Source organism: Amblyomma americanum, chromosome 2 (assembly GCF_052857255.1).
Source record: "Amblyomma americanum isolate KBUSLIRL-KWMA chromosome 2, ASM5285725v1, whole genome shotgun sequence".
Lineage (NCBI taxonomy): Eukaryota > Metazoa > Arthropoda > Arachnida > Ixodida > Ixodidae > Amblyomma > Amblyomma americanum.
Window position 1 is genome coordinate 101,643,078 of NC_135498.1, and position 15,515 is coordinate 101,658,592.

The window sequence follows — 15,515 nt, forward strand, 5'->3', positions numbered from 1 at the left end:
CTTCAAAATAGCAGGAATCGCCGTCTCAGCGATTAAAAGTACTGAGTCTGCCGAAATGACACATTCAGACCCCAGAGCAGTAAGCTGACACTTTCGAAAAAGGTTGTCGAAGTGAAAATTTAAGTGCGTTGAAATTCGCTCAGCTGAAACCTATATTCAGCGATGTAATGAAGTTTAGCCAGAGGGTCTCGTAGACGGTCGTTTAAATGAGAATTTTGTTCAAGTCACGTTCGCTCAAGCCGTATTTTGTTGTAGGCCTTTTGGGTAACATGATATGTTGATAATCGCAGGCGATTTCATGCAACTATCGCACGACTACGATGAATGTTTTAGGTCGCCTTTCTGAACTCATCAATGAGCACAATTGCAAACAGTGCGAAAATTTTCAGGGACCTGGCGATATTGGTGCGCTTCGAAATGAAACAGCTATCTTGCTGTGCAGAGCTTATATTGGCGGGGCACCAAGCATGCCCTGTGATTGGAAACCAAGGAAGCTTTCAAATAGACGCGGCCCACTCGATGAACTGCATTATCGCAACTTCACAGTCGTACTCTGACACAAACCACTCGTCAGGGAAAGAGGACTACTAGCACGGTAGGCACAAACGGGAACATAATAGCCACACCACTCAGGCACCACAAAGTGCATTTGCTTTATGCACAGCCAACCCACTCCCGTTTCCCGCCCTCCCCGGCTTTTAAATTTTGACATAACCTACCCCACTTTATACATCTTGTATGGGACCTTTCAGACGAAGAAAATTATTTGCCCGGCTCTAGTGCCATCTTTCTCAGACCAGTTAGTTTTATTCAACCACATAAAGTAAGCATTACAGTTACACCAGGATTCAGAACTACAGGACAAAGAGCCCTGAAATAGAGACGGCCACGACGTCAACATTCAAACGAAATCGTTTTCTCCTTTTTCATGGCTCGTGGCTTAGCTGTTTCTGAAATTCTGCTCTCTCTCACGACATGAACGTAGATTGAATACTATGTTGAGAGGCAGTTGGTTAACGTGTTGTTCCCAAGTATGCCGCAGAAACCGAAGCGCGCGGAGAACAAGTATCTATTTCAGCGCAGCCCAGCAGTGACGTTTTTAAGGATAACAGAATAACAATTCATTGTAACGCAGATACATCCTGAGAGCGACAGCGCCGCATAACACACACTGCGATGCTACCGACAAGCGGCGGCTACGCTGCATTTCTGCACATCTTGCAAGCTAGCACATTTTATATGCGTATTCGTGGCTGAGGTGAAGCATACTTTGCTTCACGGTCCGGGTTGGCCTGTCTGGTTTGAACTGGGTTGCCCAAGTTTGTTTTTTCCGGAGTGTGAATACGGGGCCTTGGCTGTGCGCCCGAGCCAGCAGCTAGTTTAATTTGCTTCGAATATTCTTGTTCTGAGGCAAGGGGCATGCAGACGAGATGACGACATCAACTACGAGTGTATCGTTTCTTCGTGTGTCCTTGTTTGATCGCGCTGTTTCTTCGTTTAAAATCAACGACAACGCTTAGCAGGGGCACTGGCCGTACACCGCTATAAGTATGTGGTATATACTAAAAAGGTGTTTAAATAAATTAGCACAGTCTGATAGATAGCATCAATGGTGAGTTCCTAGCCGTGGAGAAGATGCCGTCATGTCAGTTTTAAAAAAATGCGCAATCTAAGGACCTGCAAGGAGACATACCCTGGTGCTGTTTTCCCGCACAAAGAAAGGAACTGAGCGTATGAATAGAGCAGGAACTTACATTTAAACACAACGTTCGTTAGTAGCGTGTTACGATGCCCACGGCGCGAAATTCCAACTGTCTGCGGAATTTAAAGAGGCATGCCATTTTATATGCTTTGTCGCTAGGGGTAAGAAAAAAAGAGTCATCATCAACAGCGTGGCCACCTTTTTTTTTTTTTGGAGCGACGTAAGACGACTGCGGCAACGTTCTTGACACTGGCTGATAAATGAGCTTCACGCCGTTTCCTGCATACCACCGCTTTTTACGGCCTATTTGTTCAAGATTGTTGTTAGGCCCCAAGAACATGAACCCGCCCGTTGAAGTACGAAGGACATTCACTTTGGCTCCAGGAATTGGGAATGGCAATTATGGCACATCGATTCCGCCTTCTAAGCACATCCATGATTGGACACTTTGGCGAAGAGAACGGCTCGGGACTGCTTGTCGGTAGAACCAATACCCGCCTTGGCAATTATATTGACGAATGGTACTGACTGTGTGATATCCTCGCAGGCGGCACCTTTTTGCAGTCCGAAGGCCATTATTCCACGCGCTCAACCCAAATACACCTATACGGTAGTAAAAATGGAGTAAACTGTCATTAGCGGACACCCTTCAATAAAAGAGAGTGCGCTGGAGGACAGTTTACTCCGTTTTTACGCATTTATGTTTCGACTGGAGAAAAGAAAAGGAGTACCTACAGCTGCTGACTTACTGCGCAAGAAAATCCGCTCGTATTCCTATTATATTCGCTCCTCGGTTGGCAAACCGGAACGATCCGTCAAGGCGACTTACTCTCTGTAGTTTTCGAATAAAAAATTTACATTTATGCTTTTTGCTTAAATCGCGAATTTCAGTGAGGCTTAGCGGTAACACTGCCAGTTTTTTATGCCTCTTCCCCGTCCCCACATTTCCTTACATTCTTCGCGGAGCGGTCCAGATGTCCACCAACTGTTCGCTATAACTGAATATAACTCCTACGAAGACTCCTATTCCCCGTGGTTTCGGCTGACCGAATGACCTCGTGTCTAGTTACGCTATCAATCAAGCGAGCGCAGTGATGTAAACGTTGTCAAGTTCTGTCTCTGAAATGTGTGTCTGGGCACAGACTTGCGGATCTTTTCCGGCAGTGTCACAAGCACTTTTCCCCTTTAAATCAATAGTCACAGGTTTGCGGCCTATCGCCTCCTGGCTATGTGCGCCGTGTAAGAATTTTGAGGTGCCCGGCGTCGTCTTACTATTGCACATCCCACGCCATGACGACAAAGGTTGCACGTAGCGGCGAGAGGCCCAGGGTAATGGGTGCAGGGGGTGGTCACGTGCTCGCGGGTAAGCGCGCGCCCCATGCTAAGACGACGTAGACAGCGCGAGACATATGGAGCGCTTGCAGCTTGCAAACGCCCGCAAGCGTGTACCTCGCGCTATAGCATCGGTACACTGCTGGGGGCCTGTCATTTTCTGATTGTGCGTAAAAGCTTCAGGAAGATCCCTTTTAGTGCACTGGCACGAAGGCTTCCAATCTCGAAAAGACCCCTTGTCTGTTTCAGCCCCTGAAGCCAGCTAGACCTGCAGAAATAATCTAAATATGGCCGCGACTGCGCCGCTCCTGGGTTTCGAACCCAAGGCGGCGCGAACAGATAAGGTTCGCTGGCAACTGCATGAGAGCAATGCTATCACCGTATTTTTTTTTAAACGTGGTATTTAGTACACGACCTTATGTATGTAGAGAAAAGGGCTTATATAGAGATTATTTACAAAACGCGTGATCACCCGTTGTTGTTGTTGTTGTTGTTGTTGTTGTTGTTGTTGTTGTTGTTGTTGTTGTTGTTGTTGTTGTTGTTGTTGTTGTTGTTGTTGTTGTTGTTGTTGTTGTTGTTGTTGTTGTTGTTGTTGTTGTTGTTGTTGTTGTTGTTGTTGTTGTTGTTGTTGTTGTTGTTGTTGTTGTTGTTGTTGTTGTTGTTGTTGTTGTTGTTGGCCTATCTAAAGCAGGCACATACTCCACTCTCACGTGCTGTACTTTGGATGTCGTCGTCTTCATCAACTTCCATCCGTGCACAATAGATCCCGAACACACGACCCTCGCGAGCCCTCTGAGATGTGTTATGTGATTCCAAAATTTTATGGCGCGATGCCGCTAAGGATCCCAATCACCGATTTCGTCAATTTCTGCCTGAAGCCTGACCTTGAAAGCCTAAGCTCGACCCGAAAGCAAAAAGAAACGCGGCTTGCGAGCGCACATAATTCGGCTGTAATTTTTTTTCACGACTCGCGTATACCTGTGAAATTATCCCCACGTAAACTTTAGATTGGCCACCCCGAGTTCCTATAAATGCAGCCCGGTTGGTTTCTAAAAACATTTTCTTTTTTGAAGGAGCATGATCGCATCATTTTTCACCGACAGCAGAGAGACCGTTTATGATTTGGACCTCCTAAGTCTGTATGCTTCAGTATTTGAGAGGGAACGCTCAGTCGCTTTTCTTGAGAAAAAGCTTTGTGGGGAAAAATACCTTCTATAAATACTGTTAATTGTTATACCTACGGCATTTCGTAGCGAAGTCCTCCATGGTCTGTTGCTACGGGCTCTTTAGAAACTTAGGCGTCGTTGCCCGAACGTTGAGACGATTTCGCCAGCATTACCGATCCAAGAGTATAACAAGCGCTGCCAATCGCACCGGTCCTTAAGGCCTAACAAAGTAGTTAGAATTGAGCATTTAAGAAGAATGCCGATATTGAGCTATGAAATGGAAAACAGCAAGACAGATTCAAAAGGCAGTGCGAATAGAAAGTAGCTTACATCAGTAACAACTAGTCCTATGTTCATGGACAAAAATGTTGAATATTATAAAACTGCGAGGTACTGGTATAGAAATATTGAAGGTAATGTTCAATTCTTACGGTACGTAGCAAAAACTTTCTTTTATAGTGTTTCTATCTGCTGCCATCGAGCACCTAAAACTGCCATAGAAATCCAAAGGGGAACGTTTTTGATCATAGCAAAAACGTTAAGAGCAAAAAGAATCTAAGCCTGACGGTGGGAGATCTGCGGTTATATTGATTGTTACAGTGAAATTTCGCGATGTATGAAAAAAAGTTGCGCTCATGAACTCTTTCCCATTCAAAATTTTTTTTGTACAGAAGTGTTGGGTATAATTTCCTGCCGGGATACAGAATGCCTTGAACTGACCACTCGTTCTTATCAGAGTCACAGAGCGGCAAACGAATTTAAAAGGAGAAATACAGCTGCGAACGAACACATTCAGGTGGACAGATGAAATTCGAAAATTCCTAGGGAGAGGGTGGCCGCTGCTGGTGCAGGATAAGGAATGACAAGACATCTGGACTTCTGTCCTGGAGAAGACTTAACGACGTTGTTGTTGATGATGATGATGATGTGTACTGCGTCCGTTATTTCTTGGCTTCTAATCATTACTGCGGGACGAAAATTACACTGAGCTTTGCAGCGGTAGAGTCAGAGCCGTTCCCTTTAGTTTATATCTTTTCGACAGTGCCCAACGCTACAAAATAATGCGGCGTAGAAGAAATGACGCCTCCTTCTATTTGTGCAACAGCTGCGTACGGCATTCAAAGTAAAACGCGTGCGGCAGCTATGCCTGATGAATGGGTTTAGGCGCTGTTGCTCTGGCCTTTTGCGCACTGACAAATACAGATGACAAAAGCCGAAGATTCCATACGAACCCTCAAAGGGCAACTGTGACGGGAAACTGCACAAACCGCTTCTTCGTGTTGTTACATGACGTTACAGAGAAGGTCTAACGCGTTTCAATTTGGAGAATGCTGTCTGTGTTTCCTAAATTGCAGCTTCATGTGCATGAAAAAAAAACTCCTCACTAAAATGAGATGCCACATTGGAGATTTAGGCTGTGTTAGCTCAAGCTTCGTATATGTTTTATATCCGGCTGCAGTGGTTTCAGGGATTGGCTCCGGAATAAACAGCGTAGTGTGTAGTTGCCGGTAACTTTTGCCTTCACCGCTGCTCGCCAGCAAGACCATTATCCGGTTTGGGTGGTGTGTGGGCGTTCTCAAGAATGTGCTCCTATCACGCGTGAAGAGGTTGGTGTGATCCTGGCATTGGGTACACATGTGGTGTGTTGTGGAACAGCTACCGTCTTCGAACTTAATCACCTCGGATTTTTTTCTCTAACAGAGTCGGATAGTAGGAACAACCGGACTTGTCCAGGACCGCAGTGATACTCTGAATCGCTTCTGACGAAGGACCTTAGTTTTGAACTTGACACTGGTTAGAGCGTACGAGCCTTGAGTCGAACTCTTCACTTGGGAGCGAAACACGAACCACCTTTGCGGGCTGAGTTGTTCGAAACTGGGTTTGCCCACGAAGGGGCGCAGCGGGTTTTTGCGGAGCCTCCTCCAAGCACACATTCCTGAAGAAGCCGGGTGCCGGGCCGGGGTGGCTTGTACCCAGTTTTACCGGTGGGTGTCCGGCGGTGGGTTTCGAACCAACCACTCCCGCTGCAGAAGCGGACGCCCAGACCACTAGGCCACGATGTAATCCTCGCATTGGGTACACATATGGTGTGTTGTGGAACAGCTACCGTCGTGGAACTTATTCACCTCGGAGAAAATTGGATTGGATTGGATTATGGATTTTTATGGCCAAAGGGCATCTATGGCCAAAGAGCGCCATGGCTCAAGGTATTTTTCGATTACTCAAGGTGGGGTCAAAAGCCCATTTTCTAAGCATTTCACCCCTTACTAGCCGAGCACCAGGCCAGGGGAAAGCTTCTACTCATTGTATCCCCGGTGGATACCCCGCGGCACTGCGGATCGAGCCCCGCACCTCCCGCATGCGAGGCGGATGCTCAACCACTCGGCCACTGCGGCGGTCCCCCCGGAGAGGAGCTACAGATATACGTGTTTATATTATACATTCGAAAACATAAATTATCGGAGCTATTGAAGAACACTGAATGCACATATCAGCCCACACTCTCTTCATTTCTTCACAAGGCTAGCATGGACGTGACAAGCATAGCAATAAGGTGTCAAATCCATGGAGCCAATGCTGAATGCTGCAAAAGCTTGTTTGCAACTTGAGATGGAAAACAAAGTGATAAACAATGCGCCGATCGCATAGCTCGCTCGCACAGCTATGAATTTATAGACAGTAAACTTTAATCCGCGACGCGGATATAATAGCAAAAAAGTCACTTACCGATACATACAAATTGCACGCACAGGAAATACAGGAGGATCGGCTTCTTTGAAGTGGCTGAAATCGAAACGCTCTTAGACTGTTCCTTTTTGTTTTCCCTTTACACCACACCAAAACGTGAGTTTGCATTGGTCATGCGTTCGTAAATGAGCTGCGCAGTTCTTTGATCACTGCGCCAATCTGGTATTTTTCTGTTCTTTCTTTTGCTTCTTTTTTTAAAGCAACCATGGACACGCGTGCGCGGTGCAACGAACTTTGCCGTGCACATCCTGAACGTCTCTGGAGCCTTTTGTTCCGCCAGATCCGGTAAGCACCTCGGCGTGCTTTATCCGTTGTTTGTTTACGTGGGAAATAAGATACACTGGTCACTGCGCTGAGCAGAAGCCCGCAATTCCTCTTGCTGTAATTTTCTTTTCTGCCTTCATCGTTTTGCTTTAAAAACTTCGCTCTTTTTGCCCGCCAGTCATGAGTTTTCCGCCTGCGCACACATTCCAGACGCCTTTTTACAGTGCGTTAGCTCCATCCACGCGAGAACTAAAGTGTTATGCACAGATAGTTAAGGCTTAGGTTCTCTACATTCACCCCCCGCAAGCGCATATGTTTACCCGGTCTCATCCCGGTCTTATCCGGATTCTTCCCGCCGGCACGAGCGACCGGATGAGGCCTGGCATCGAACGTAATGGGATGCGCTGCACCAATCATGAGCGCGCCCCCTCACGCCCACAGCCAATTAGCTAGCAGAGCTGCAGCGAGGCGCCTCGCTCAGCAGGCGTTGCTGCGAAGGCGCGCCTGAAGTGCCACCGGCGATTCCAAGCACACAGGTTTCTGAGTGCGTGTGGAACAGAGCAGACAGCACGGTAGTGAGCGCCAGCTGCGTGAGAGCCTGCTTCGTCGTTCCTTCGACGCCCTCGGGATAACCGCCTTCGCCTCATCCCGGGGCACCATGAGGCGAGCCTCCAGCTGGAAGCCTGTAGGTAAAGGTCGCCTGCGTGCGTGCCTCTCTCAACCTTCCGATTGACAGGCGCGGCGGAATGATTGTAACGCGCGACGCGGCGCACGCACGCAATGTGTACTGCGTTCTCGGAATGTATGTTCTTTTTTCGGTCTGATTAACATATTAGTGCGTGTCATTTGGGCGTAGCCATCTGTGACCGCTAATACGGGAGCTTTGCAACTGTACTGGCCAATGCAAAATACAGTGTCCTATTTAGAACGAGGAAAATCCGCCGGTAGTCTTTCTTTTTTTGAACAGCTAAGTTATTGCAGCTGAGTGGCGTACTGAGGAAATTGTGCAAAGGAAATTGCATGCGGTGGTTGAAGCCCCATGTATGCGAACATAAAGAATAAGCCCCTTTTGCCTCTCCGAGTACACTATAATAAATTGAATGCTATACCTATAATTAATAGAAACAGCAAAACTTCAGGCTAGATACCTATTCCACCTTTCTTCACAAAAGTGCCGTTTATAAAGCGCGCTAAAGTCGACGCTCCCTCTGTACCCTTGCCGTACATGTCTCCCTTTTGAACTCGACGAACGAAAGTTAACGATTCGTGAAATAGAAGACATCCATTGTAATCGCAGCTCAGGGCAATCATGCCATCCGTGTGTGGAAGTCAACGCCTCCGTGAGCATCGTAAGACAAAGGAAGAAAGAAGAGTTGTTATTCACCCTTACTCAGAGGATTCTTTTGTCCAGGACCAACGTTTGCAAATGGCCGAAACCGTTTGTGACGGTACTCGCTCAGACCTGTCGCCAGCGCCTGTCACTCCGCTAGCGTTCCCGTAGCGATATTGAACTCGCAAAGTCTGTCATAGCTTTTTATTTTTTCAGCGAAACCAGCTGGATATTGCATACCCATAATATAGGCATAATACGGCTGTCACCGGAATGTGGCCATCTGCGGCAATGCAGTTGTGCTGCGCGGTTTGATCGAAGCTGAAATTTTTATGATTGCGTGGTTGTTACTAGGCAGAAAGAGAGAGAGAAGAGACTTTTTTAAAAATCCTCGCATCTGATCACTGAAAAAAGACATGGGTCCTTTACCACGACCTAAGTCAAAGGCAGAAAATTTCTTAACTTCTTAATTCTACTGTTTAGAAGGCACCAGGAAGAGTCTTATTTGATTTCGCAGGGGTAATAAAAGGAGGCACAATTTGCTCAGTATCGGACGAGAGCGAAGGGGAGTGCAGTTCCGGCAGGGGCATAGTGAGAGAGAGTCAGGGCCGGAGCCATTCCCTGTGCTGGCTAGGTGGTAACCTTCGAATCCGAGGTATTCACCTGATGTCACGGGCGCCATTTTTTGGTGCAGTGCATAGCTTCCACAGTGCAAGCCTGAACAGGTGGCGATAAGCCGATTATATATGGCTGCAACCTTTCGCCCCGGTTACAAGCACCGCAAAATGGCGGCTGCTGCGACGTCGATGCATACTGCCTTTTGCAAGTTTGATGTAAGGGGTGCACCGATCGCATCGTCGGGCATTTATTCGTGCCGGACGAATGAGGCTACACTCACCGACAGCTTTCTTTAGCAATGAAGGGAAGTCTACAGACGCGCAACGCCCGTAACTATGACATCCCGCTGCTGGGTTCGGCCGCCCGGAGCGTTTCTCTCTACTCAGCAGCTTCAGCGCTTTGTTCAGTGGCTGGTGTACCTGGTGCCATCTACAGAACATTATTGTAACAAGCCGCGCGCAGTACTTTCGTCATAAAGCAGAAAAAACTTTTTTCTTCTTTTAACCTTCAAAGTCGGCAACTGTGTTAGAAATATGTGTTAGAAAAATGTATAATAACGCTATACTATGTTTTGAGGAAAAATAACTGAAAGTGGGCGCTACATGCGCAGCACCCTCTTTTTTGCCAGAAAAAGTTGTCGTGGATGATATTGTTCTGAAGAAAATGGAAGTAGTTTGAAGGATGTGCTGGTGCTGTCGATCGAGGGAGCTGGGATGTTTCTATTGGCGACAAGTGATTTGTGTCGAGATGCCATGGTTCCGGCCACACGATGGGCTCTGAAACTTCCCTGTACGCCCTGTGGACGTTCAGGATGTCCGCGCCACCTCCAACTGAGGTTCAGTCCCCGTCGGGCAGGAGCGGCGGCTCGAGCGTGGTGCAGTGCTTTCGACTCACGCGTAAATTACCACGCCGCGCCATCCGTTCAGCTTTTCCCAGTGCCCTCCCTTGCGTTCTCTTTCACTCGCCGACGCTCCTGTACATCACCCTCTTCGCAGACGCGCGTCATCTCTCGCCATTGCTGAGAAACAAAAAGTAGCGGCTAGTGGCGACAGTGAAGGCGGGGGTGCTCTACTATCGCTTCTGGTAGAGGTAGCTTCTGCTTGTGCCCCGATGCAATCTACTGCATTATCCTCCCCGAACAAGCAACACCGATGAGTTCTTTTCAGCGGAGTCAGCGCTCCTGTCTGTCCTGTTCTGTGGTTTAAGGTAATGCATCCTGAACTAAAGAGGAAGGAAGGGAAAACGGATTCCAAAAGGTTGGAAGTGTGTTGACTCTCAATCCCCCTTCAAACTGATCTTGTCAACAATGGATATTACTATCAACACAACGTAGCCTTCGGCGAATGTCGTTACAAGGCCCCAAAAAAACCTTACAATGATTTGCCTTTCAAACAAGCACGAAGGGCAGACCTCCACAGGAATGCCTTGTTTGGTCTGTAAATAGTCTGCGCCGGCTTTTCTTTCATTTTGATTTGCTCACCGGTTGCTTTGCTCCCTGTACTATAAAAACACACAGTTATCTTAGTTCATTTTATTTTCCGCATTCATCGCACCCTCAACAACGTACCTACACACTTGCACAAGTTCTGAATATGCCGTAATCTTGTGACGCAGTTCATAAAAGCAGTACAACAGGAAAGATAGCATTTAAAGAGTGTTCCCCTGCGTGCTGACCAAATAATTACTTCCCACAGCAAAGAGGAAAGAAACAAGACCACCACTAACATAGCACGTCCATCAGAAAGTTCGGACGTAGCTAACAGAGGCGCATGTCTGCGCGATGGCGCGGAGAGACAAACAGGAGTGGACAGAGGAAGCTGCACCCTGTCACACCTCCGGCCGACCGCACCATTTCGGCAAGCGAGCATTGAACTGTTCGGCTTTTTTCCACGGTCTGCGAATGGTAACCTTTAGTTTATCCTGTGTGTCGACCACCTAACACAATACTGTGAAACAGCCGCCATACCGTCTTCCACTGCTTCCGATGTGTCGTTTTCTTCTGCTCTCTCTCGTTCTCCGATACGGCCCTCCTCAAGTTCTCATCAGTGATAGTGGGCGCCAGTTTCTTGAGGATGTTGTTGGAGACCAAATATTTTCGGCACTCGACACCCTGTTCCTCTCAAACGAATGGCCTCGTCGAACGCACAAATCACATGCTCACCACTATGCTGGGAAGATACGCCAATTCTGACCACAACACGGATGACGCCCTCCAGTTCATTACATACGCGTTCAACACCGCGCAACATGAGTTAACGTTTTACAGCTTCATTTACTTCCTGTACGCTCACGTTCCCCGCAGCTGCCTCGGCACCATCTTTCCTTTTAAATCAGGAGTGTTAGTATCCCCCTGTAGGTAAAAATTGCCCTGTGTCGGCGTTGTAGTCTGTTTGAGGCCTCGCAGCCGGAGCGGCTGGTTGGTCCGGCCGCTTCAGCATCCTAGGTGGGCCACCTACGCCACGTGACCCTGTGGCATTGTCACAACTTGCCCACCGGATTGTGAGCAAACTCGCCACCGTGGCAGATGGCTGTTAAATTAATGACTGGTCGCGGCAGGTTGCTCCGAAGAGCAACCTGGATCTCACAAGTCCCACCGATGGCGGCACCTGCCATCGCAGGGCAGTGGTTCATCGCTTAACCGCCGCAACACTGCGCCAGGAGGTGAATTAGGACTCCCAAGGATCTGTGAATGAAAAACAAAGAATGACGAATGCCACATATATGGGCATTAACAAATTATCGCTGTTCGACCAACGGAACCGAAGTGAAAACCAACGTGCACCTTATTTGCATTAGTCCTGACTACGCAAATCGACCGTTATATTTTTTTATTCTACTAGGCCGAGGCCATGCCATAAAAGGGCGAAGAAAAAAAGCAGGCCCGAGTAAGATTCATCCTGCTAACAATTGTTTAGTTCTAGAGGACATAATTGTACTTCAACTCAAGGAATAGGCAAACGACAGGTTAGTGACTCCCATTGTCCGCCATTCTTGGTCACTGATTCTATGGTGCAGAGGCCTCAGAACCTTCAAACGCCAAGTCATTAGTTGAGAAACCTCCCCGAGTTTTCGTGCGGTTTTTGCACTATACGAAGTACGTGACAGATCAAGCCTCACAGTGTTCGCTATATAAGTAGCGCCATCTAGCGGCTCGCATATTAGGTACTCGTTGGTAAAAGATGTCGTTACCGCTAATACCGCCAAAAGAGCAGAAGCTGGTTTTGTAGTTATAAAGTTTGCAACGCTCGTCATCATTAATTCATTCTTAAGAGACACGTTATTAAATTATAAACTGTGACACGCATTTTTACGGAAGTGACAGGACACGGAGTACGGTTCTCTTTTTCATTACCTTCTTCCTATTTCACTAGTTGTCTATTTTTCCGATAGATGGCGTCACCAGCTATGAGAAGTGCAAGACAGTAGCTTAGATAGCGGAAGAAGGTAATTTCCAGTTAATCCGAGCAAATTTAACACTCTAGGAATTAGTCGCCAGTTGTCAATTATCACAACCCGGATACAAAGTCGATGCTGGTCTTGTATACGTTACCGAAAAGAAGTAACCATTTACAATTATTGCTTCTTGAATACAAGTGATATCAGTGGCAAATTACAGCCCCGAAAAGTAACAGAACAATTCAAAGAGAGTAATCAGTTGCTTTTACGTTATTTTCCTTCAAGCTTTTACTATACTCGCGGGCAACTTTTTGTGGTACTGCAGCCAAGGTTAGGCAAGAAAGAGAACGAGAAGTGCTTCCTGTCCTCTTGAAGTTTCAATACGCCAACTAGTCCGCGCATCGAAAAGCAATACCGATTTCCGGCCCGATACCAAGTAACGGTATCCCGACTCCTGTTCGAACCTTTCGACACAACGGGGCTCTACTCGATACTTCAAACGTTGCTATCAATGTGCCCTTCGTGCTACTTTCTCCCGTGTCGAATTCACCATAACCACCTCCACACCCTTTCAGCCAGACACTGATCGGTTTCCGCTTGGTAACGTGAGAACTATTGGAGCAGTGCTTCCTCGAGAAACGCTCGTTCGTTATCAAAGCAGGGGCAACGGCAAAGTCGCCGGAAAATTTAAAACAAAAGGTCATTGCATGAATTCTCTCCGATTTTCATAGGTGACCGTGACACTGACCGCAGTGTGCGCTTTAACTCCCTTGGACGTTCTGAGGTCGTTTGAAACATCCTAGGGACGTTTGGGATGTCTTTTAAACGTCCAAATGAGTTCCAGGGTTCACTGGGACGTCGCCGTTTTGGAAAGCAAGTAGTATATCAACTGTATGAGCAGCATACATCGGATATTCTTTCCGACATGAGCCTCCTAGAAAGAAGCAGCCTGCGCACATGCCCTGGACAGCGTCGAAACAGTCGATTGCGTCGCATACTTTTCAACTCGCAAACCGCGCCTTTCGCCAAGACAGGTGCCCAAGAATCTCCTCAGCACACAACGCCCGCAAGCAAGTCACCCGCGCTACCTCGCACTTGTTCACTCATAACCGTAGAATGTAGTTGGGTGGCTGTCACGCGAGCCTTTTCTGTAACGTCACATAGGGCGCACCTACACCGCTTGACGTGATGCGTACACCCCCGTCAAAAGTCTGCAGGCCACAGCGTTCACTTGCAGTGGAATGAATGTCCTTCGAATACTTCGTGAAACGGAACTTTCATAGCACAAATCAACCATCAAGCTTCTCTACCACGAGAAGAAACCTTTACCTAGCATTTCAATACCCTTTGATCTTTAAATGTGCCGTGATTACTCCATTATGCAGCTGAAGTCAAAACGCTTTGGTCTGAAGACTTTTTACCAAGACTGCACGTTTACGAAGAATATCTTTCGTTTCAAAATTAGATAATATTACTCCGCACATTAGCAAACAGGCAGTTATTTACAGCACTGATATGTTTTGCATCGGAAGAATGGGACTGGAAAATTTAGTCATTTAAATTGTTAGAAAGCGGCGTATTAGTTACCTCTCAACCGTGTTCGACCAGCGATAACCGACCCTAGCAAAACGTGGGAAGCTGTCAGTGCGAACTAATTGTTATGTCTCGGAGCCTTCTTCTATAGAATATTCTCTTAGGAAATCAATCGCCTTGTTTACAAAATGATACGACTTTGAAAGTTCGAGCCCCCCAACGACAAGCCTACTGCCTGTTCTTAGAAGGCAGGCATCCCTCGTTCACAGCTGCGCTGCCACTTGTTTTTTCGAAAAACAGAGCTTGAAACATCTACATGACCTGCCAGCATTCGCCTGAAAAGGCGTTGATCTGTATGTTTCCCCTTTTTGATAAAGAGGCAGTCGGGTGTAGATGCATTTTATACCCGTTGAGCTCCGGTTATACATCATTTCCGTGTCATTTTTCGGCAGCTTTTGTGTTCTGAACAGGCGAAGAAGTTTTGTTTACATATACAGGCGATTATTGCTCGCTAAAACACCCGGTATAGCCATAACTTATCGGCTGTAGGAGACGCGAGACAGCTATAATCCATATTTTTGCTGACCCTTCAAGCAATGGAAACGCGGACACAGTGCCGCGCGCAGGATTGAAACTGTATTTCTTCCACATCAAGCGAGTTTCAAACGAACTCCAGCATTTGTACGTGACCTGAGCGATTGGTGTGTGCTCATAGTGCCAGCCTTACGGCGGCAGTATTCCAATGGAAGGTAAACGCGTTTATGACAGCACCAATATTCTTAATGTCTTGCTTCGGTTGGGCTTCTGTCTGCGGCCGTTTTGACCGACGGGCCCTTAATCTGCCTTAATCCGGCTGGTTCCTTATAGGAGTTCAACGCGTACTTATGAATGCTGCAAGTTTTCCATTCATCACCGCCTGACACCCACTACATCGCGAAGGAACCTCCGACCAGCGTCCTGCATGTTGCAAGTCGTACTGAGTGCCACAATACATGAATTCACATTGGTCGATGTCGCGCTACGCACTCCAGGAACAAACCATAAGAGTTTTGAGTTTGAACCTGGACTAATATATACTGAGATCAGAAACTGCCGCACTGCAATGCCGGGTATCCCCTGCCATTATCTGGCAATAACAGTTAAAAAGCCCAGCGAAAGCTTCTCAACATGGTCTGAGAAGAGGACACGCGTCTGCGTTCCCCGTCCTGCACATCAAGCGGAGCAGGTGCTACACTAAACCATGGGGTACAAAGCTCGCTCTTTTTGTGCTGCTTATACGGACAACACATGAATTTGGACAAGGCGTCGTGCAGCTCATTGTACTATTCCATGCTCATCTCTAATCAGAGCTTTCTTTTCTTAACACGAGACTGTTAGTACCCTCTTGTCGGACAAAATTGTCCGGCGTCGGCGTTTTTTAGAAATA

General features: G+C 47.2%; 1 protein-coding gene across 3 annotated transcripts in view; it reads left to right on the top strand.

Moving 5' to 3' along the window:
• LOC144121677 (uncharacterized) overlaps positions 1–15,515 on the top strand; it is a 53,296-nt gene that overhangs the window by 23,116 nt on the left and 14,665 nt on the right. Inside the window, exon 1 of one of the 3 annotated variants that reach the window (XM_077655017.1) lies at positions 7,698–7,897. The exons of 1 other annotated variant lie outside the window; for it this stretch is intronic. In XM_077655017.1, the coding sequence (XP_077511143.1) occupies positions 7,871–7,897 (27 nt within the window). In that variant the 5' untranslated portion in view covers positions 7,698–7,870. Of the gene's footprint in view, positions 1–7,697; positions 7,902–15,515 lie in introns of those variants that run through there. One more of the 3 variants, XM_077655019.1, reaches the window with a different exon arrangement.